At 37.2% G+C, this 24,440-nt stretch overlaps 1 protein-coding gene across 1 annotated transcript in view; it reads left to right on the plus strand.

The window, feature by feature from the left end:
• NBAS (NBAS subunit of NRZ tethering complex) overlaps positions 1 to 24,440 on the plus strand; it is a 161,210-nt gene that overhangs the window by 34,445 nt on the left and 102,325 nt on the right. Inside the window, 10 exon segments of the mRNA XM_036380093.2 lie at positions 10,381 to 10,464; positions 10,886 to 11,039; positions 12,373 to 12,558; positions 13,615 to 13,788; positions 14,746 to 14,879; positions 15,573 to 15,635; positions 16,312 to 16,434; positions 17,917 to 18,019; positions 20,273 to 20,496; positions 22,841 to 22,953. Coding sequence (XP_036235986.1) covers positions 10,381 to 10,464; positions 10,886 to 11,039; positions 12,373 to 12,558; positions 13,615 to 13,788; positions 14,746 to 14,879; positions 15,573 to 15,635; positions 16,312 to 16,434; positions 17,917 to 18,019; positions 20,273 to 20,496; positions 22,841 to 22,953 — 1,358 coding nt within the window.

The raw sequence follows: 24,440 nt of genomic DNA on the forward strand, positions 1-24,440 counted from the left end.
TAAGGGCCTGTGTTTTATGTGCATGTCTTTTATCTTTGCACTAATAGGAAGAAAAAAACCAGTTCAGAGGAAGAAATGTAGGTAATTTCAAGGATGTATTTGGTAGAAAAAAAACCAGCAGATCTTACCTTCTACTATGAAGTAGACAAAATAATTTTTGAGAGAAAGATTAACTTGTCGTGATGACACTCATGCTCTTGTCTGGATTGACTTCTGGTGGGAGCAGGGAAGGTTCTTGTCCATGTAAAAATAAAGCAGTGGTTTGGAGGAAGAGAGACTCTTCTGCAAGCTGCTTGTGTGTGAATCTGTGATAACAACAGGAATAGCCAGGAGGCTGCTGCAGACAGTGAGCTGGCTAAAGTACCCTATGTAGATGTTGGTTGTGAGGAGTTTTTGAAGAAGAGAATGAGAACTTGAAGCCATGAGGGAGCTGTGGAGAACATGAACTGTCAGGGAGGAAGGAGGGAGGTTTCACAGGACCTGCTGTGCTGGAGCTGAGGTGTCATTTAGCTGAGAGAGCCGAGTATGTTCAGCATGGAGAAGGTTTTAGACAGGCCAGTAGCAGCCTTCACATAGTTGAACTGTGGCTGTGCTGTTTATCCACAGATCATCATCAGGGTTTCCTTTGTATTTCTGGCTAGTTAATGCTGGACTTGTCCTGACTTCATCTACCATGTGTGTCTCTTGCCTACGTAGTCCTGAGCTGGGGTTTGGCTTGCCTTGTCCAATCTTCTAATGAGGTGTACCACAGCTGTTGTCTCATTTGTTCATTGCTCTTCTACAGGGTTTAGAATAAAATTTCTCCCAGGAACATTCATTATGCTTTATAAATGTACACTTCTGAAGTAGTATTTCATTATTTGGTGGCAGACAGCTTTGATCTTACTTGGAGTTCAGCTTTGTCTTTAAAATAGCTTTCAAAAAATCAAAATGGGCTATTGCCTCATAATTTTAATTGTATACATGAGGAAAAAAACCACAGTGAGCTTCTGAACTGTGCTTGTGTGGTGTTAGCTGACTTTTCTGATGTTTAGATTATTCATTCTGGGTTGTTTAGGAGAGAAGAAAGTTTCCCTCTCCCCAGATTTTATTAGAGGTTAGCCAGCCACATCATTAAAACATAGCTTGATTTGTTTATATGAAATCAGTTATAACTTTCTCCTCTGGTGGCAGAGCTGCTTCAGAAGACCTGAAGCAGTCACTGCAGTGTGCATGGCAGGGATTCTGAAGGTTAGCTAACTGTCGCGGCCAAAAGCTGTGGGATACCTTTTCCACTGGGTTATGCAGATCAGCTTTCCCAAAATGCAGGATGTTTTAGGCAGCAGCTGCACTTCAGTCTTGATAAATTTGTCACACCCTATGGGTATTTCTGGAAAATGAAGCACTTCTCTCTCTGCCCACCACTTCTGTATCTGGCAGTATATTGAGCAGTTGGAAACCTAAAAATACATATAATCAGTTCTGTACTTACATATTGGAATATGATCCCAATATTACCAGATGGAACGTGCCTGGGCTCGTCTGGCCCTTGCTGCTTGACCAGAGGTGGCAGCTGTGGTGGTTTCACCTCAGAGACACCTTTGGAGGGCTGGATGCTGCAGCTGGCACTTGGAACAAGTCCAGGCAAGCAGGAACTCAGGTTTTACATCTAATGGAAAGGCTTTAGGTGAGGTGAAGAGGAAAAGGAGATGGATTCTGCCGTAGGGTTTAATCCAGGGTTTTATTCCAGGGTCACAGATCTCCGGATCTTGGTAACAGCTCCAACAGAATCCCGACCACATGGTCCCGTGTCTTTTTAAGCACGGGGAAAGGCGGAGGGAAGGGGTAGGTGAGCCACCAACCAGGTGGGAGGGGGGCAGTCTCAGGGCACAATGACACCTGGACTGGCCAATGACCCCAGGGCTGAGAAGCATCTTTGGAACTGCACCAACCAGACCACGCCCTTGCTGGAATGCTAAGATTGATGGACAGCACCTTAGCAAGGGGGCAAGGGAGAGGGGAAGGGAAAGGTTGGCACACCTGAGGGACTGGGAAAGGTGAAACAGGACATTGCTTCACACCGCAACACTTACATTTACTAATTCACTGTTCAAATTCTGTAATGAAAGAGGAGAATGTTTTCATGCAGTATGAACAATGCAATACATATCCCAGCTGTTTGAGACTGTATATCTGGGATGCATTTCTTATATTTCATCCTCAGCTATGGAATAAGTGTGACATAACAAAACTGTTTTAGAGACATAAGAATTGCAGAGCAACAGAAAGTGGCGTTGATTTCCCCATTGCTATCTGAGAAGATACAGCCTTTGGACAAAAGAATGTATGATACAGAAAGAGTTTCTAAATTAAATGAAAAAAGAATGTTTTAGTTATTTTATGCATGTAACACACAGGCTTTCAAATGAGGAATAAATGAGTGTTTATAACTATTTTTCAGACAGGGAGACATGATTAAAAAAGACAGCAAAGATTAATCTACTTCCAAAATGCCCCAAACCTACCTCTAAAAACATCAATGTCTTTCACCAAAAATATACTGTTTCATAAATGTGTTGGGGCAAATTGCACTTTGCATTCAATGTGGATGAGTTTACAAGGGAAAAGATTTAAAGAAAAAATATTCTGAATTTTTAACTTGAAGAGTGCTGGAGACAGGCCTGTTGTATGAAATGCTTAAAAGGGAAAAAAAAAGGAAACCCACACAGTTGGTATTGGTAATGGAGTGAATTGGAATCTGACCTTAAAACTGAGTTAGACCTTCCTCTTTTGAAAGGCTGTCCTTGGAGAGAAAATAATCTGCAGGATTCAATAAGTGAAGTTGATATGATACAGAAACTACAATAGCAGGGACTTCTTTTGTCAAAGAAAAGAATGGGAAGGATTGCCAAGCCAACATAAACAATAGAGTGAAAAGAGCAATACAGGAAAAGTCAGCTCTTTTTGAAGAAACAGAGTTGAATACCTCCATAATCAGTCAATTTACTGGATTCCAATCATATTTATTCTACTGTTGAAAAGATAGAAGGTAAAAAGGTGGGGGAGAAGCAATGGCTCAGGAAAAATAAATACCTCACAGCTATGTGAAGTATACATTTGCATACAATTATAGTATGGCACAGCTGATAGTTTTGTTGGTTGGGAAAGAAAGCCACCTGCCTTGATGACTACAGGGGTCTGTCAGCAGCCATGTCTGGAATTCCAAGTGCATAGGAATGCAGGCTTAACCTGCACATGTCTCTGACCTCTGTGGGGCTTCAGTTACAAGAACAAACCTGCAGAGTTGTGTAGCACAAGGAGAATGAGCCCTGGATCCAGTGTACAGTGCATAAACAGCAGGCTGTCTGTGCACACTGAATTCACATTTCAGCCCTGCTACATCTCTCTGGTGTGCAGGGCGTGTGTGGAGGCTCTGATGTGCCCCCATTCACCTGCATTTGCTGTACAGGTGTTGTAAACAAAGCATTGTAGAAAAATGTGAGTTCTGCCTCTTTTCAGATACGTGTTCACTTCTGTACCTCTTTGTCTCTTCTGTATGCATGAATTTTCAGACTGCAATGGTATTTTCACACCTGAAGACTTTTTCAACTGACTTGCTTCCATTTTAACAACTACTTTTCCAGAGTTTTGTTGCTCTCTGTTTCTGCATGAGTCACTGAAATAACTGAGAATAGAAATCCAAGGGAAAAAAATAGTCTGTGCTAAAGCATAAGTATCAGTTAAGAACAAACCTTTTTGATAAATGTTGAGATAAATATAGCATTCTAATCTTTGCCTTTATAGAGGGCTTTGGTACAGGGATGTCTCATCCTTTGTTTGTGTCAAGACTGGTTTATTCCAGTCCTTGTATGTAATTTCAAATACAGGAGTTTTTATTAACTCTTCAGAATGAGGGGAGATAGTAAGGACAGTTGGATACAGTCATGTAGGGGGCAAGAGGAAGTTACATATTTTATTAGTATTGTTGAGAAGGTAAATGAAGTTAGGAGTCGTTTCTGAGTGTTGTGGGTTCTGCTGGGTTTTTTTTTTTGTGTGTGTGTGTTCTGAGCTCACCAAGAAGCTTGCATGTTAAGAGTAACTTTGCATAAATGCTGATTTATACTAGGACGAAAAATCTAAATATCTTGCAGCTGTATCTTTATTGGTGGTGTTTTCTTTAAGCATTTAGAGAATATGGGTTCTGAATGCTGCTTGACTCTTGGTGAGAAGTTAAAAGTCTAAAATTCCTCTCTCAACTTACTCCAGTGGTGAACCTGAATACTTTTAAAAAGTAAAATGGAGCCAGAGCAGAAAATACTTTAAAAAGTATTTTCCATGGCTTATCCATACACCTGACTTAAAATATTTAACTCTGAACTTTTTCTGCTGTGAGAAGGGGAAAAAGATAGAGGTTGACATTTTGCAGTCAAGTTTGCACCGCATGATGATTCTTTCCCATGAAATGAAAAATCTTTTCCTCTTTAGTGTTTCACAGTGAGGTCTGTTAATAAGCTTTTAGGAAAGACTTCTGAAGTATGCTTTTAGCACTTCAGGAATTGAGGTGTCTGGACAACTGTGGGGTTCACTCCCGCAAAACCTTATACTGAAACATGATATTAGTCTTGGTAGACTTGACCAGAAGGCAAATGGCCAACAGTGGTTTTCAGGAGAGGAAAATAGGTACAGGTAAGCACACTGCAACATTTACTTGAAGTTTCTCAAGTGAGAAATAACATACTTCTATAATATATGGCTCAAATATCCTCAGCTAGATATTTTCTAGATGTGAACTTTCATGAGATTTTATTCCAGTACAGTATTCAAGTACATGGTGGTTTATCTTCTTTGCCATGCAGCAGGTAGTTAACAGCTCAGCTACATATTGTGTAAAACAGCATCTGCTGTTTATTGTAAATGAGGCCCAGTCTCATCAGTATTTACAGTATTGTAGGAAGTAAGTACAGTGAAATATCATTTCCTATTTAAGTGAAATGATAACATTAACAACATGGTATCAGTCTTGGCATGTTGTTTCTTTCTTCTAGGTTTCTTTAATCTGCTCTGGCATTTAGGAAAGGGACATCACGCACTTCTTGCCTCTAGTCATTCATATTGCTTGTCTGTACTTTTCACCTTTATTTTTATTGCACTCTTTTGAGAAAACAGCCAGAGAGAGAGTTGCACATTGCTTTGTCTCTTGATGGATTTTGGAGTTGCAGGGAAAGGGGGAAGGAAAGGAACTTTCACAGAGGGCAAAGCCTGGGAACTTGAATTGAGTGAGATCTTCCTTTACTGTTATCTTTTTTAAGCAGTAAACCTTCAGCTTCAGTTGACACTATAAAGCTGGGATGTTAGGGAAGTTATTTTTAATGTAGTCTCTATGTAATTCATGACTTCTGCTATTTGGAATGGATTATATTTTAAAGTCTATTTCAAAAAATATTTCAAACAGTTGGTATTTAAGGGCAAACCCGAGTGGCTTTTGTGTTATAGGGAAGGCGAAGAAAGGGATAGGGAAGAAAGTATAAATTTTTAGCTGGGAAGAGGGAAATGCAAATTATTTTCTGAAAATATTAGGGATATGGAGTAGTTGCATGTCTGTAAAAAGAAGCATTTGCTAAGAACTGTTAACTTTAGGCTGGGGTGAATAATGCTTGCATAAAAATGAAACTTTTTAGTCTCTAATACTTGTATATCAGAGTGAGTAAAGTAACTCAACTATGTTATCAATAATTGGAGGTTAGAAACATGTAATTCGTATTGTTACATAACCCAGTTAAAAATATGCGAATTTTGCCAAATTTAGTGGTAAGCCTTTTGTGCTACTGAATCTGTAAAGAAATGACTTCTTTTTTGGAACTATATGTCCTGGATGTACTTCACCACATCTGTGGCAAGTATGCTGGATATGACAGCAAAATTATGAAGAACGTGTTCAGTGTGGTATTTGGCAGTGGACAGTCTTGGGTCACTAGAGTTTTCTTTAACTTTTTTTTTCTCTTTTATTTTTTTGCCTTTTCAGTCTCATGTGGCGGGATCATAGCGTTAGGGTTGTGTTTGTGTGTTTTGAGATGTCTTGGTTCCTTGTCATTCAGATCTTATTCATGCAGAGTTGGTTTTAAATTTGCATTCTAAATATCTGTATTTGTTTATTTGTAGTAATTTTCATTTTTAATATTTTTTTAGACTAAAGAGGAGAATGTTGAAGTTTAAATATCCATTAAATGTGCGCACCTCTTTCCTTACTATTTTGCATGACTTCTTTCTCTTGCTAAGAACCAAAGTAACCACTGGAAGAATAGCCAAACCAAAGAAAATTTCCCCAAATTTTCTTCTGGGCTTCTGAGATTAGATAGGAAGATTTATTTAGCTGGGAAGCTCTCTTGCTTAAGGGAGTCATGAAAATTTATTTAGGTGGGAAACTCTCTTACTTAAGAAAGTCATGAAAGTGCAGGTGACTACTGCGAACAAGACTTTGCTTTCAGAGTAAATACAATAAGTGACATGTGCTGCAGTTTTCTTAAGGTGTTTTGCTGTAATTATTTACTTACTATGTAAGTAATTGTTCTACTGTCAGGTAAAGGCGTCAGAGACTCTTGCAAAAGACAGATTTTGAAAGAGAGGGGTAGGGGCACAGTTTGTGTTCTCTTTAGTAGAATAGTTTATTTTGTAAAAGATTTTTAAGATAAGTCCAGCTTCAAACCTAACACCGCCAAGTTCACCTCTGAACCATGTCCTTAAATGCCACACTTTCATGTCTCCTAAATACCTTCCAGCGGTGGAGACTCAGCCAAGAGGTGAGTGAGAGAATCTGACAGAGAGGGTCAGACCTTGTTTTACAGGTTCCTTGGTACTCTTTGGGCTGTTCTTAGTGGAGCTGTGGGTGGGAATGGGACTAAGGGAAGGGCAGGATCTGGTGCATGTTCTTTGCTTTTTCATTCTTCAGCCTCTGAAACTGCTCAGGCCCTCAGGCTGCTTTTAGAGCTTCCATTGCCAGCTGGTCTTTGCCAGCAGCTGAATATTTCTTGCCCCTGTAGTTTATAAAAAAAAAGCAATTGCTATTTTATTGTTTTACTAATAAAGAAGAAATCTCAAATGGGCTTGTAGGATTTGACTACATCAAATAATTTTAACAAAGTGCATTACAAATTTTGGGGACAGAATAATAGTTAAGACATTAGTATGTAAGCTAATGTTGGAGGAAAAAGCTATCTTTAATGTGAAATTGGAGTTGTTACCTGAAAATCTTCTCTTAATGTTATTCCCTCTTAGTAGTTCTGATACAGTTTTGCAGACATTTGAAACAGCTGCTGAAGTGAAACCCTTATCTGTTGTTTGCTGTATAAAAGCACCTTTTTCCCCATTAAGAAGGTGTGTTAATATTAAAAAAAAGCCCCACTTAATTCCTCCCAAAAGAACAACAGCAACGAAAAAACCCCAACCAAACCAACCAACTGAAAAACCAAACAAGCCCCCTGTCACATGAAAACAGGAGGTTTCCTCAAACCCTTCATGTTTGATTGGTCTCAGACCCTCATGCCAGACCAGTTTGTCAGTGTCCCATTGTGGGGACTCTTCATGGAGTGGTGCTAAGTTGGAGGGCAGTTCTGTGCCAAACAAAGACCCCTCCTGGTTTTGCACACCTTTATTCAAGTGAATTCCCCTCTGCCAGTGGCTGACAGCCCCCTTGAAGGACTCAGGCTTCCAGTTTATGGAATTCCACTCTTTATTAATAAAATTGTGACAGGTTAAGGTTCAAGGATTGCTGGTGATAGCATCTGACTGCAAAAATGTATTCAAAGCAATATGTATTACATAATTATATATTCAAAGCAATATGTAGTACATAATTACATAATAGCTCTACTCCCTAACAAAAGTTAGCTCAAAGTTCTCATTTGGTGTGCACAGAACATGGTTCTTACCCAGTGGGCATCCCTGTGGGGCAGAAGGACAGGTTCAGCCCATTGGCTGATCCCAGAAGTTGTGATGGAGTCTTTCCTGACTTCTCCCCATTCTTAACTTTTATACTATTTCTTTACATTTAAGTGAAGAAATTAGTATAAAAGTATATACTTTTATACCTATTTAGTGAGGGTTGGAGGTATCTTGGAGGCAGGGAATGTTGGTATAGTATCTGATGTAACGTTGGGATGGGAATATGCACCAGTCCTAGGAGAGTGCTTTTGCCATGGTTGATGATTCAACAGCAAGACATCTTCCTTTATCTCCTTTGGGTTTTAGCTGCTCTGGGATTTACCAGCTAAAAATCCTCTGCAAGGATTTCAGCAGAGCCTGGCCATGGTGTCTGCCACTCTGCTCCACCCTTCATTTAGGCCCCTTTGGCACATTCTGTGTGGGGGAAATCAGGCACACTGATCTCATTCCATGCAGGGAGAAGCAACTGCATTTTCCTTTATAATTTCCATGTTGTTCCAGCTGTGTCTATAACTTTCCACTTTTCTTTAATTTTACCCCCAGTCTTCTCCCCACCTTCACAACCAACCAACCAGCCAACCAACAAACACTCACTTGAAATGTCTTCTTAAGCCTACTGGGAATGGGAAAAAATTTGCTAAGATATGAAATTGTCTTAGACAATTTTTTTCTAATTTCTTTTCTGTTAAACAGAACACAGAAAAGGAGAGCATTATCATTGAAATATCAAGTCCTGCTTGTACTGTCTTGATTTTGTATTTTGAAAGACATTATTAATCACACATTGGCTTTTCTGGTATTTGACATTTCAGCTGATCAAGAAAATTTTTTCACTACAAACTGGGCCTTCCATAATAACATTCTCAGGTATGACATTTGAAATATGACTGTATTAATTTAGTTTATGAAGTCAGTTTTAAACACTAAATTATGTTATTTAAGTTTTAAACAACTACAGCACCTCTTATCCCAAAAATGTATGGGCTGATGATGAATATTTCAAAAATAAGAAAGTGGCTTTATTCCTGTTTATACCACAAATGTTAGTTTGGAGTTTTCTTTATGAGTTACTTTTTAATGATGTTGCTACATGGTGTAAAATTATAAAGGCAGCCATAGAGTATCTTGTTCAGGTGAACTAGAATTGAAAGCAGGTGTTACTATAGCTCTGACACAGGAATTAGCAGTTTTCCATCCTCACTCCTTCATTTGTTTGACTTCTATAATCTGCAAACCTGTCTCTACCATTTTACTGTTGGATTACTACAGCATGTATAATTTGGAGGGTTGGAATAACTGTGTTAAAACATAAGGTATTGCTTGCTAATGCACAGAGGAGGGAAAGAAAAGAGTGACCAGTGTTCTGGGTGAGATGTGTATGGGGCAGGGCAGTTTATGGGCATGCCTTGCTTTGTTCAGTGAGTTTAATGGCTGTTGCTAAATGAGATGGAGTTACTGAGTTTTAGCTTATTGTTTCAACTCTTCCTGTATTGTGAAATTGATTTGTTGGTTGGAGTTCTGTTTATTTTTTAAGGTACTGAGTTACAGTGCTGCTCTTCAAGGGATGAGAAGATTGTGTCAGTTGTTGGTTTATAAATAGGGCTTGTCTGTGTAGTATAGCTGTTGCTATTTATTTTCAGGTTCAGGAGAAAATGAATTAAATTTAAAATAGCTTATTGTTTCGGTATACTGCACCTCTAATGTCTCTACTTTCTACATGGTTTGTTTCCTATTTCTGCAAGTGCCAGAACCTATAAAGTTCTCTTCCCCATTGGTTTATGTTCTGCATAGCTTGACATGGTTTTCTAGTGTTTTATGCTGCATAAACAGCTAGCCTTCTACACCAAGCCATAGCTAATCGTTCTAGTAATAATCCGTGATGTTCTTAACCTGCATCTTCAACAGGTTTTTTTTTCCCGTCAACCTCAGTATTTAGAAGGTGTTTCATTGTAGAAGCTTGTAGTCAGAAACTCAGATTAAACTTGAGATAATCACAGCAGGACATATATAGTTTCAGTAGGAAGATTTGTGCTAAAATTTGAATGATTTTATTTTATTTTCCAAGTTGTGAATTATCATAGGTTTTTACTCATTTCTGTCTCTTGTGACAGCATATGAAGTCAGAATACTTCATGTGAAATGGTAAAAACTCTGAAAATATATAATGAGTTTTTTCCTTTGTTTGAAGCATGGTCAGTAAGGAAATTTATTAATCTTTTTTATTTGCTTTTTAATGGTATAGGTAGAATATGGGGTTTGTATGGATAACATGCAGGGAAAACCACACTTCTAAGGCTGCACTAAGAAGTAATGAATCTTAAATAATTGATGCTGTAATTGACTGACATGCCTATTATGAATTCACTGAAATATTTTTGTATGCTTTGTATTCCATTACTTGAGTGCCATAACAAATTAAAAGGACATAAAATTATGTAAAGCTTCTCTTTTTTGTCATACCAGCTACAAGAAGGGGACATTGAAAATTCTTCCTTGGAATGAGCAGAAACATCGTGAAGAAGACTGGTGTGAAAAACAAGAATGCAGGTAAGTATATATAAAAGCAAAAATATAAAGAATTTGTTTACTAATTCTTAAAATGTGGGAATTGACCCAGAAAGACTCAATATTTCTGTACACATTAACTTGTTTTTTCAGCTTTCGTAGGGACACTGACTGAGCCAAATAGAAAGCAGAGGTTGTGCAAACCTGGATCTTCAGTAGAGAGCATTCTCTATTATGATCTGTCACATATTTGAAATCTCTTACTAGTTTAGTAGAGAGGATTCTTTCTTTCATGATCTCTCTCCTGTTCAGAATCTTTTAGTAGTTCCTTTGCTGACAAAATCTAACACTCACTGTGGTAGGTTGATCGTATAATTTTCTTTCAGAAGTTTTAGGAAAAAACTGATGTTAAAAAAAAAAGGTAAATAAATATATACGTAAACATATACTTATTTTTTTAAAGGATGGTTATTGAACCGACTTTGCAAGATGAAGGCCAGTTTCTGTATGAAAAACAACCTGAATTACTGAAGTACAGGACTACTGACCTTTCCGTAGATCTCGTCACAGATTGGTATTTGAGCAGAGCACAAGAAATTGAAGAGTATGCAATGCAGGTGAGAATAGCAGTGAGGAAATGATGGCTGAGCAGCCTTCTTCAACAGAATCCTTAACAGTCTTATGCATATTAATAGGACACTTCTCCCTCAGTAATGTCTGTCTCAACTTCATTACGGCTTTTGAAGTACTTGTTTTTTCTTCTGCAGTGTACTTAGGCTTGTTCTAAAGTTTACTCAGCCAAATAATTAATCCATAGAAATAAATAAGGAAGCCACTAGATTCTGGTTTACCATAGCAGACAGTAGTTCTTTTGTAATCCATGAAAAGTGTTTCCAAGCATCTTATGTTTGTAATTGAGGGAGGGAAAGTTGTGCACAGCACGTTGGGAATGTGTTTCATGACCTATCACACGCTGCTGTGTTATGCATATTGAGACATGCCTGTCACACATGTCACTGTCATGTCAGTAAATGGTACTGTCATGATTTCTTCCTGGCAGTTTTATTGTGTTTCTGTGGGACTACTATGCAGCTTATTTCTGCTTGATTTTCTTTATATGTTAAAAGTGTCTGAAGCTCTATTGCACATAAGAACAGAGCTCATCACTTGTGTGCTCTGGTATTTTATTGCTTCTCAAGCCAATTTAGCTGCATGAAAAGGAGGGTGACTGGAAGTATCACTATAGGTTAGTTCTGATTTTTGAGTTCTTCTATTCGACAAGTCTGCACTCCACCAGGGCTCTTTATAATCATAGTTGCCTGTGATCTTAACAACCAATCAGTGGGTATGGAAATGAAAGCAACTTCCAAGGATCAGTTAAATTATATAACATATAAATTAAGTTGCATTCTGCTCTTCAAGACTTATGTCTGCCTTGCTGAATATTTGCAGCCAGTATTGCGTTCTTTGAAAACAAAACAGAGCCTTTCATATGAAGGTAGTTTCAGTCACTGGAGAGAGACTGTCAGTGGTTTTTATGACGTAAAATGCAACAATTAAAATTACTAAATCATGGTCAGCTAGAAAAGTCATATTACACATCAGTTACCTGATTGTCTTAGTTTAGAGCAATCCTTTATATTCCATATGCTGAGATGAGCTGTGTGTGATCTCCAGAAGGACTGATGTTCTAATTTACATGCCTCTATACAATACATCTTGGTCAAAAACATCTAATGATATCGTCCCCTAAGATTAAGCATTTTGTGTGCTCTTCATAAAGCTGAGAAGGGCAATCCATTTAGGAATATGCAGTCCACAAAAACTGCTAGGAACTTGAATTTACCTATTAAGCAACAAGGGAATAAAATAGATGCACAGAAAGGACTCAGATTGAAGCTGGTGTTTGGCAAGCAGTGGTACAGCAGTGTTTTTTGAATTATTTTTCAGGTTGACTGTGCTCTTTCCCTTGTTCGTCTTGGCATGGAGAGGAACATTCCTGGTCTGCAGGTGCTTTGTGACAATCTGATCACTCTTGAGACAGTGGTTTATGAGACTGATGGTGATCGAACTTTGACTTTGAAGGAACTTTTAGAGATGAAGGACATTGAGAAGCTGAGACTGTTGATGAAAAATGTAAGTATTTTGAATAAATCAATAAGTATACCTTGAAATCCAGTAACTCAGATTGCCCTGGATCCTGTGTATATAAAGATGCTCATTTTTCTGGTGAAATCCCATCTATAATTCAGTAAAAATTCTACATTTTCACTGTTCTTTTTTTTTTTTTTTTTGTGGTATGGTTTATTTCTTTTTCTTTCTAAAAAAAGCTAAATTTGCTCAGTTTTCTCAAAGACCTACTTTATCCCTGGCTGAGGACTCAATGTTAATAAATCCTACTTGGAAAGCTGTGAATTGCCTTTTCATTGGCCTTTTTTTTTAAGGATCTTCATTGTAGCTCTTGATGATGCTGCAAATACAACAACATTGAATGTGTTGCTTGGATGTTTTTTTGGTGTCTTTAAATATTATCATGAAATTTTTATATTTGCCTCTGCACCAGATGTGTGGTTTTGTCTCTGTACTGAGCTTGAGCATGGAATTTCAGAATAGAAAAAGACCTCTTGGTAGGGTTGAAAAATAGCTAGAGATGGAACAGGGATCTGAAATTCAGAATTCAGTTGAAGAACACATAAGCACCAGAAGAAAATGGGAACATACTCAGAAATTAAATATAACTCTTTCTTTGGTTTTTTTTTGGGGGGGGGCGTGGGTGGGTTGGTCTTTTTTTGTTTATTTGGTTTTGGTTTTGGATTTATGTAGCCACTCATGACTTGTTTTCTGAAATTCAGCAAGAATACAAGCCACTCATGACTTGCATTCTTGCTGAATTGCAGAAAGCAGTGCTACTCTGAAGTGCTTGCATGGTCTTTCACTCATTCTAAGCTGCAGGAGGAAGGCAGGCTTTCCTCACATAATGGGCTTTCCTCCTGTTCTGCTCAGTTTCCCCAAGCCATTTTTGGGTAGCAGGAAGATTGTTTCAGTGGTTCATGATGTAGTGATCTGTTTGTGATAGGTGAAGATAACTGTTTCAGTTATATTGATCAAAAAGGTTCCGTTTGTTTTTTGCTTTTCCTGCTTGTTTTGGACCTGTTCTTAGATTTCCTCTTTGTAACTCTTTGTGCTTTCCAGTCCTCAGATGAAAAATATGTGAAGAATGTTTATCAGTGGATGATTCCTTTCCTCCACCGCTGTGAAAACCAGTCCCCTGGTCTTGCAAATACCCTTTTTAAAGAATACTTAGTAACATTGGCAAAGGAAGACTTGACTCTACCTCTGAAGATATTTCAGAATTCAAAACCTGATGTAAGTAAAGAGCTCTGTTGATTCTACTGGTTTCTTTGTAAATTCTTGTCCTGAAGAGGTGAATTCAAAAATAGTTAGTTCATCTAAGTCAGATCATCCTTCTCATCTTTCTCGTTTTCTTGGACCCAAGATTTGTTATGTTTTAGAAAACAGGAATTAAAAAGTTTTTTACCATAAATTTTAGTGCAACTAAACTGTCTTTGATGAGACTGTCAAACTAATGTAATAATGATTCTAGCCTAGTAGAATAAAAATTATTGAATTGATTCTTCTTCTAAGCAATTTCCTGGTGACCCGTTAAAGTAAATTCCTGGCATATTTCCTTTATAAAGAAGTGGATATGAAAGAGTTTAATGATCTCACTTTTTTTCTTGAGGAATTTTACTAGGAGTAGATTTCAAGTTACTTCCCCCTCTCCTGCCTTCCACAGCAAATGTAAAGAATAAAGTGGGGGCCATTAGAATTGAGGTGAGAGATGAATGAGTAAGGGTTGAAGTTGCCTTCTGTGTGTGTGTTTCATGCTGTTTCTTTGGCTTAAATAATTATTCCAGAGCACACATGCACATATTTGCATGCTATTGCAATGAGTGTATGGACAGAAACCAACCAGCAAAGCACAATCACAGCTCTTTTATGTATGTTGGTACTGTTGTACATATTAAGTAAGTCTGACAAATGTTTGCAGCAGTTGCCTTCTTCTGTCCTGCACCCTTTCCACTTCTCAAATTCAGAAAGGGTATAATTGCATTCCACTGTTCTTTCAAGTGTCTGCACTGCAGAAAACTAGCCAAGATAAGTTTCTGGTTGTGACTTTACCAGGTTGTTAGCAAGAGACCTTCTAATTGCACCTAAGACAGTTTATTTACTTGGACTACACATATTTTTATATTGAAAAGAAAATTAACTGTTGAATTAGAAGCAAGAAATAAAAACCAGTTTACATTCTTTTCTTGTTAGTGCCAGCCAAAAATTATTCCTGATCAGGACCAGCTTATGATTACGGCGTTGGAGTGTATTTACAACTGTGAGCGAGATGACCAGCTCTCTCTCTGCTATGATATTTTGGAATGCCTTCCACAAAGAGGATATGGGTAAACATTTTCAGCTAGTTATTTGTAAATATTTTTGAAATATTAAATATGGATGTTAATTAATGCTTTAAAAAGGGTCGTTAAGTTACTAAAGGGTAGACAGAGTTACTGGAATATTCTATTCACCTCTAAGCTGCTGTTTCTGTAATTTGTGTATCTATAGACTTCTGCTGTGTGCATATTCTACCAGTTACTGCAGCAAAACAAAGGTTAAAGTAGCAGCCTAGACCAAGGCTTCTGTATTGTTTCTTAGACTTTTACAGTCTGATGAATTGAGACCAAATGTTAGTGCTGTCTTACTGGTTTTGTTACAATAGTGGCATCTTGCACTTAACTTAAAAGCAGCAATACGTCCCTGTGAGAGAGGGGAGATAGAAAAAAACCTATTGAAGAAAGTGAAAGCTTGAAGAGGAGATAGCCTGTGATCTGTGAGGTGCAAACTATTCTTCCAGTATCTTTTACATGAAGGAAGGAGAGAGCCTGAGAAAAGTCTAAGGAAGAAGGAAGACCTTTGCTCTTGGGAGACTGAGGGACCCTCTAAATTTTAATTGTCTTTACAGCAAGAAGCCCAACAGTTTTAATATTTGCAAGTAAACATATATTTGTCAGACTGCTTATCTTCATATCTATCTAAGAGGAAATGATAAGGAGTATGTGTATATGTATATATTTAATTGTGTGATATCATTGCAGGCCTGAAACAGATAAAACTAAAACTCTTCATGATGAAGTAGACGAACTGGAACAAATTCTTAGGTATTTAATTTTGCTAAAATAAATAGTGTATTACAGAAATCACTAGGCACAGCCAGGAGCTCTTTATGATAAGAAAACTGGAAAAAATACTTATCTTTTTTTTTAATGCTGTCCACAAAGTGATCTGGTTTTAATATTTGGAACATAGGCATTTTGAATTGTTGTATCTATTTGAATATTATACATCTTGAGTTTTTTTGTGGGGGACCTTGTTGGGCATTATTTTATTTCTTTGGTTGGAGGTGTTTTTGTTTGTTTGTTTTATTTTGGCAGGGTTTTTTTTGTGGGGAGCTTTGTTGGGGATATATTTTAATTTGTTTGGTTGGGGATTTTTTGTTTTGCTTGTTTTATTTTTGGTGGGGTGTTATTGGCGAGGAGGAAGAGGGTAACCTGAGGTATTTGTTTTGATCTTGATACTCTGTAATGCTTTGAATGATTAAAGACTAAAACTGTGAAGGTGTGTCATCAAGTATTGGTGGTATGCGTTTACCCTAGAGTATAATTAATATATTTTAAAAAACGTAGGTAATGTTACTCTGGCTAGTTGATACTGTAAGGGATTTTTTGGGACTGTTTGCATTTGCAGTGCATATTTTGAGAGAGCTTTCAGAGTCCTGCTGCTGCAGCAGTCGCTGCTCAGCCGTGCAGGGCTCTGAAAGGCTGTCTCTGTTTGCAGTGTGGCGGAGCTGCTGGAGAAGCACGGCCTGCAGAAGCCGGTTTCCTTTGTGAAGGACACCAAGGACAGTGCAGAGGAGGCTCGGAAGCTGATGGTCAGGCTGACCAGGCACGCAGGTCGCAAGTTAGTATTCCCAGGGGAGTGGGGGACAGCAGGGGAAGGGCACTGAGGTAACAGAGCCTGCCTGCCTGCTTCCTGGCAGCAGGGAGCTGTGGTGTTCACCCTGCAGACAGTGTACATAAACACTTCTGTTGAGCTGATGATTAATGTCATTAGTGTTTTGGCTGCATTCTCCACCGTCAAAAATCTCTGCCTGCCTTCAAACCTGCTTTAGTATGTTAATGTGCCAGTAAACAAGCTTAAAATGCTTACTCGCTGCAAAATACTGCATGATGATGAACTGTGAAAGTTAACATATTGTGAAAAAGATCCTGTAAGACCTGTTGAATTTTACTGAGAGTGTAGGATTTGTAAAATAATTCTTTGGTTTTTTGGCATGTTTTCTTGGAATCCTTGTAATAGGGTAATTTATTGATTTTAGGTATTGATTCTATCAGTAGAATATATTCCCAGTATAATTTTCCAATTTTTCTACTTTAACTCATCTTTCATTTAACTTATCTTTCAAATCCATATGAATTATTAAATGGCTCTTGGTATAAGCAGATAAAAATTTTGAATCATGGAAAACCAGTCATAACTGTGGGTGATTTGTCTTTTTTAAAGCAAATATATGCAACAGTTTATCCGTGATGGTAGAGTGTTATTTATATTTTTAGTAGTCTGAAAGCTTTTTAAGACCTTTAGAAACCTCACTTTAGAAAGATCAAGACAATGCCTCTGTAGGAAAAATGTTGATTTTTCCACTTCTGTTGGAGACCCTTTTGTTTTGCCAAAGTAAAAGCTAATGCCACATGAGAAAATCACTATTAGCTGGAGCTAGCTCATGCAATTTAAAAAAGGTCTTTTTTTTAATCTGAAAAGCTCAAGATAATGTCAAAAAACATTCATAGTGTTTTTACTGGTAAAAGTTTTGGTAGAGCACAAGAAGTTGAAGCTTTGTGGATAAGCAGAGATTCATAGATCCAGAGGGTCAAAAACCTGAATACCACTCAATTTTAAGAAACAAAATCAAGTTGCAGCTTTATTCTCCTGTGATTGCATTCCATTGATTAGTCCTTTGAGATTGCCTACAATGAACAGCAGTTTAATGAGCCTCAGTTGCTGTTACAGACTTGGTTTTGCCCTGCAGTTCCCAGATCAGCAGGAAGATAGCACTCCCAACTTCCTGATGTATCGTGGAACATTATCAAAACCTACTTGGGGGATTTTGAGAAAGATGGCTTAAATCCCTGTCTTATCCCACAGAAAACAAAAAAAAGAACTTTGAGTACTGCATTATTTTCAAACCATTTTATCTCACAGATACTGTTTCAATAATAATTAATATTAAAAGCCTTCTGTCTTTGAATCACTTCTGGTTAAAACTCTAATTAAATATTGAAATAAAGTTTGAGAAAACTTATATTTTTGGTGATGGAAATCTACTGCTTTTCTTTGAAACTCTTGGAGAAGTGAGTTTTTAATTTTAAAAAATGTTTGTAGGCAACCGTCCATTGGGGAGACGCAGTGGAAGGAATTGCTCCAGGATATGTTGGACATGCAGCAGAAAGTGTATAGGTGCTTACATTCAGATACTTGCTATGAGGTGAGTTTTTTGTCTTCTTACTGGCTTATGTCCCAAGTAAGCTACACATTCTTATTTCATATTGTTGTTCACAGGTGTAAATACATTTTTCTGTGTTATTACTTGGTTGTCTACTGCCTTTTTTCCCCCAGTATTTTATTTAAGTAAAAAATTTCTGGTGTTTATTCATTTTGTCTAAAGCTCCTCTAATAAATACCATGTATATCTTTTATTAAAATTCAACTTTTTAGAAAGTTGAGTCAATGTTGTGAGATTTTCTTACATAGCCTGTAATTCTGTGTACAAATGTATTTAGCAATAAACACTCCAGACTAATGAAAATTAAATGTTATCTTCACTCAAGCATTTCTTAAACATGGAGTTCTGGTTTGATGATATTATCCAAGATCATTATAGGATTATGGACTTTATGCTGCTTGCAATTGAAGTAAAACTATGTGAGATGAGAAATCTAATTTGAATGAAGGTAAAAACCCTTGCATGGGCATAAAGTCCAAACCGATGTCATTACTATTTGCAAAAGATTGCTGCTAGACAGATGTAGAATTTGCTGTGACATATATTATTTATTTACATTTTCACTTCAATGTACTGCAATTTATTACAGATGCATTAGTATGTCACCTATAATTAGTGTTTATATCAATACAGAAGCAGGTTTTATTGCAGTTTACAGAATTAATTGCTTATGTCTACGCCTCTGATTAGCTCTTTGGAGAAGTTTTAAAAGCAAATCAGAAAAAAATAAAGAAGGAAAAAGACAATGCTATTCAACTTCTATATGAGAAAAATCACTCCTTTTCTGTAGTTGCATGGCTAGAAACACTGCAACACGTTTAATAGCCATGATTTTGTGGTGGGCTACAATTTAGGGTACTTGAATTTTTTTGTAAGTGCATGTTAATAAATTGTTATACTAGAGCACTCTGCAAATAAGGCATTTGCTTTACTCAGATCTTAATGTAATTTTTCTATTAACATTATTATTTTTTAACTCTGAAACATGATTAAAAAAGAAACACAGTGAAGGGTTTTAGAAAAAAATATTATGTAGGAGTGCTGAAAATGCTTTGAAATGTAGTGCTGTCATATGCAATTATACTTTGATGACTTCAAAATTGATAAATTGATGAGGCAGTAAGGATTTGCAATCCCATGTGAGGTTTGGCTATTTTTTAGCATGATGTTTGCTCTCTTCTTTTTCCATGCATAGTGAATTCTGTCTCCTTGGCTTCATAAATTTTGAGAGAGGTAAATGTTCTGTGTGTGATCTTTGAGGGGGAAGAGTCAGCTATGATATTTTGCATCTCTTGCTGTTCCTTGAGGCTTGATATGTTGTAAAATGGAAGATAATCCACTTGTGTGATGTTCTTTAAGAACCACTGAATTGTTTTCCTTTCCCAGAGCATGAGATGGTTTGGAGAGGGTCTTCCTAGAAAAGAAGTGTCTTGAAATAAAGTATGATTGGATAGAATGCTAAATAGTCTCCTTCATGCCCTCTTTACCATGAAAGGTTGGACCAGATGATCTTTTGAGATCCCTTCCAACCTTGGCTCTATGATTCATTTATCCTCTTGAATTTGTTACGAACTTTTAAACCTTTGATAAAGGCCATATTGCTGCAGCTGTGATATTTCTGAAATGATTACCTTTTTTGTTCCTTTTCATTAGCACAGTAATGACTGTGCTCAAGAAAAAATAATTTTTTTAAGGAATTGAGGTTGAGTGTCTTAAATTGGGCAAAATTCCTACCTTTAAATAAATCAGGTGTTTTGTGGCAGATGCTGCATTATATGAGTTTGCATTCTTTGAAGATAGTCTTGATTGAAATTTAAAGAACATCTTATATACTCAGCTCTAAATAATTTTAGTTACTTTAGGAATACAAAATTTCTTCTCTTACATTTTTGGTTTTAAGGTCTTAATAATGAACTACCCTTTCAGATTCTTACATTGTATTAATACCTGAGAATGTAGGTATATTTTGGTGTCTTACGTCATACTGTAAAAAGACAATTGATATTTTTTTTTAACTTCCAGTAAATAGAAACTAGCCACTAATTAATTTTAGCTTTACTTAAGTGCATTGTAGAAGTACTTCCCTTGGTAGAAGTTAGATTTTCTGCTTGGACTGAGTATATTCTTTTGATTCAAATATCCTTGTATTCTACGGGGTTAATGCCATACAATACAGATAAGCTTATTTGAAGCTACTGCTCCTGCAGGTTTTTAAATTACTGTTCTTTCTTTTAGATATTCACCGAAAGTCTCTAGTGCTCAAGCAGTATCGACAATATCCACCTGGCTGGGCAAATGATGCACTGCAGTGTTTGGTCAGTGGATCTACCAAGTTCATCAAAAGGGAAGCCACAGTACCGAGTCAGCTATGCCAGAAGCATTGAACTGGTTTTGGCTGCTGGTAGAGAATATTTCAATTCTTCAACCAGTTTGACTGATAGCTGTATGGAATTGGCCAGGTACCTTTACAACCATCATATGCATAAACACAACTGATGTAATGTTGTCATAGCATTATTTGCTAGTATCACTCCCCCACCCAGTCTTCTGTTGGGAATCTTTCTCATAAGCAGGCTCTGGAAATACAGAGTAGTGTTGCTTTTAATGCAAGGAGTTAAAAGATGCCTTTAATGCTTAAGGGTTTTGTGACCAGCTTTTCTCTTAGGGTTTTATGGTGATATTTCAAAATACATTTAGCTCAAATACTTGCTATGAATTGTGTGACCCTGTGGTTATTCTGTTTAGTAACGTGTTTTGGTCCTCCTCTGATTTACCTTCAATCAGTTTTTTCATGGTAACTTAACTTGAGTTTCTGTGAGTGATTATCGTGTGTAGGTCTCCTAGTAGCCTTTGTGCATGAGTTGGTTTAGGTGGAATGTATTTACAGAATCACTAGGGTGGAGAGGCCTTTAAGATCATCAAGTCCAACCCATGCCCTAATACCTCAGCTAAACCATAGCACTGAGTGCCACATCCAAATTTTTTTTGAACACATCAGGGATGGTGACTCCACCACCTCCCTAGGCAGACAATTCCAGCTTCTCTGTAGTCCTTTTATTCCACACCTATTTTAATCTTGAGCCTGAAATATTTGTCAATATGCCGGAAAATTCTGCTGGATTCAGATGGGATTTTCAGCTAACATGCAATTTTGGTTTTGATTTAAAATGTTTATTAATTAATGAGTGGAGAAAAAATAGGGCAGACTGGACAAATCAAATATTTTCCTAATCTAACGTGTATGGTGAATTTAGCCATTTAAAATGAGATGAGTTGCCATCTGGACGAGCTCAAGACATGAAGCTCATAATGTTCATGAAGTTCAGCAAGACCAAGTGCTGGTGCTGCAGCTGGATCTGGGCAACCCCCTCTGTTACTCCAGGCTGGAGGATGAGCAGATCCAGAGCAGCCTGGCTGAGAAGGACTTGGGGGTGCTGTGGGTGAGAGGCTGGACATGACCCAGCCATGTGTCCCTGCAGCCCAGAAAGACAAATGTGTCCTGGGCTGCATCCAAAGCAGCGTGGGCAGCAGGGGAGGGAGGGGATTCTGCCCCTCTGCTCTGCTCTGCTCTAGTGAGACCCCACCTGCAGTGCTGCATCCAGCCCTGGGTTCCCAGCACAGGAAGGACATGGATCTGTTGGAGTGAATTCAGAGGGATGAAGCACCTCTCCTGTGAGGAAAATCTGAGGGAGTTGGGATTGTTCAGCCTGGAAGAGAGAAGGCTCTTGGATGACCTAAATGTGCCCTTCCAGTACCTGAAGGACACCTGCAAGGAAGACAGAGAATGACTTTTTACAAGGGCATATAGTGGGACAAGTAGTAATGGTTTCAAACTGGAGGAGAGTAAGTTAATTTAGATGTTTTAAAAAAAATCTTTACTGTGAGGGTGGTGAGACACTGGATCAGGCTGTCCCCAGTAGTTGTGGATGCCCCATCCCTGGAAGTGTTCAAGGCCAGGTTGTATAGGGCCTCTTGAGCAACCTGGTCTAGTGGGAGGTGTCCCTGCCCATGGCAGGGGATTTGGAACTAGATGATGTTTAAGGTCCCTTCCATCCTATGGCCATTCTATGATTCTGTGATTTTGCATATTGATTTTCTTTGTTCAATGTGTATTAGTAAAACTACATGTGACTACACTGTACCAGAATGCAGCTTGTATTTAAAAAAACTATCTAAAAGCTTATTATGAGAATATATTATTCATGTGATTTAAAAACTCTATTTAGAACAATGTGCTCTTAATAATTTCATGCGTTAATTCACCTTCAGAGGAATTTAGTGGGGTTTTTTGTTGTTTTTGAATAAGCTTTGTTTTATTTTTTGTACCTAGTTGAGAAAACTGAATTTGTGACAATGACTCTTAGAGTTTCACTTCCAGTCAACTTTTTACAGTGTTTTGCTTTTCTAACTTCTACTATATGGCAGTACCAAAGCACTGTAGTGGTAGGAGAAATAGTTCTCAAAATAATTATGTATTTAAGTACATATACCTTCAACATAATCTATAAATACATTGCAGATCTAAATTCAGGAGGGTTTAGGTGATGTGCTTATAACAACCAGTTGAAGGCAATACCAAAATAGAAATTTGTTAAAACATTTAGCCAGCTATAAGAGTTAGACTGTGTCAAACACCTCCCATGTGCATTACAAAAGCAGTGAGTATTCTGACATTTCATAAGCACAGTTAATTATTGATGGTCGTTGTTTTGTTTTGTTTTACTCACCAGTTAACTTTTCTCCCAAGTTTAACTTTAAATGTTTTCATCAGACTTCAGAAAAATGTGTTTTGTTCTAATTTAGGTGCTGTCTACAACTCATTGAAGACAGTCCGAGTGCTGTTCAGGAGGAGTTGGACCTCATTCGTGCTCTGGGTTACCTGGAAGAGTTTGGTGTGAAAATATTACCGCTGCAAGGTACTGCTTAATTTTATTCTTTATATGATTATTTTAATCATAGCACACTTATGTAATAGTGACTATTTCTCATGCATATTTATGCCTATAATTCAAGTAAAGAGTCCATATACTGCCTCCAAGCAGTTTACAGGCACATATAAAAAACTATATTTTTAATAGAATTTTTTAGCTTGTGAGGTAAGAACAATATTTGCATATGGTGTCTTTGTTTTTTGACTTTTAGCACAACTTTAAAATAGAATATCAAGTATATGAAACTCCTGGTGATTGAATAGAAATTGAGCTCATCTTTTATTTACCAAATAATCTGCACTTGGCTGTGTGCTTTAAAATAACAGGTACGAGAGATGTACTTCATGTCAGGCAGTGTTCATTTCTCCACTGGGCTGTTTCATTGTGGAGTATATAAAACCCAATGACAGTGGAAGTGAACTTTTACAAGGTATTTCTTCTGATGATGTGCTTAAAACGAAATCTTTTGTAGCTCCAACTGCAGTGGAACAGAAAGTTGTTGGACAAAGGTTGGAAAGAAGTTATGATTATGTACAATGAAATTGCATGAATCCTACTCATGGAACTGGCAGAGATGAGCACTAAGCCGTGAGATGTGCTGATGATAATGTTTCGCTTCTGGCATTGTGCAGAGAAATACTGGGATTTATGGAAAGCACTTCTGGTGCTTTCCATATCATGGAAAATGAAGTAGATGTTCTCAGCAGCTGTTGTTACATTACTTTGGTGTTCTCTTTTTGTTCTCTTTTTTCCCAAGTATTTATTCAAGTGAATTGATGCTCCAAATGTTATAATCAGAAATCTTAACATTTTTGGACTAAGAGTGTCTGATTTTTAGATCTTGCAGTATTGGTCTGTTGATTTCTAGAGTAAAATTATTTTCCAGTCTGTTTGTTCTGCCTGTAAAAAGGTACATGTATTTTCTTCAACTTTTTTTGATGTGGACATGGAGATATCATTTAAAAAAAGGAATGACATAATGCTGCATTAACAGAATGTGTAATACTACTGATCTAGATTAATTAGAATATGTGAAATCATGCATGTAATTTCATTAATGATCCTGACATCCTTGCTTCAGTATCTTTCATGTAAATCAAATTAATCTAATAAGATTAAAATTATGTTTTCAAGTTTTAATGAAAGCCTTTAAATGATCTGTTACTTTGATAGAATGTCATTAAAGTAGCACTAAGGATCAGCTGTTCTTGCAGCAATAGTCTTTTAGCAATAGACTTTTATTTGCAGTTCTGTGTTTAGTTTTCTGTAGATCTTCCCCCACTTCTATTTTAGCAAAATTAACAGTTTAAGTTTATGAACTACCATTATGCTATGTTGTAATAAAATCTAGTTTAAAGACTCCGTATTAAAATAAAATGTGAAGACAAATCCATCATTAAGTGTTTGACCCACAGTATTGTATCAGATTACTTTTAGTTATATAATGTATTAAAAATTCCTGCTTAAATAAT

This window comes from Molothrus ater, chromosome 3, assembly GCF_012460135.2.
Source record: "Molothrus ater isolate BHLD 08-10-18 breed brown headed cowbird chromosome 3, BPBGC_Mater_1.1, whole genome shotgun sequence".
Classification (NCBI taxonomy): Eukaryota; Metazoa; Chordata; class Aves; order Passeriformes; family Icteridae; genus Molothrus; species Molothrus ater.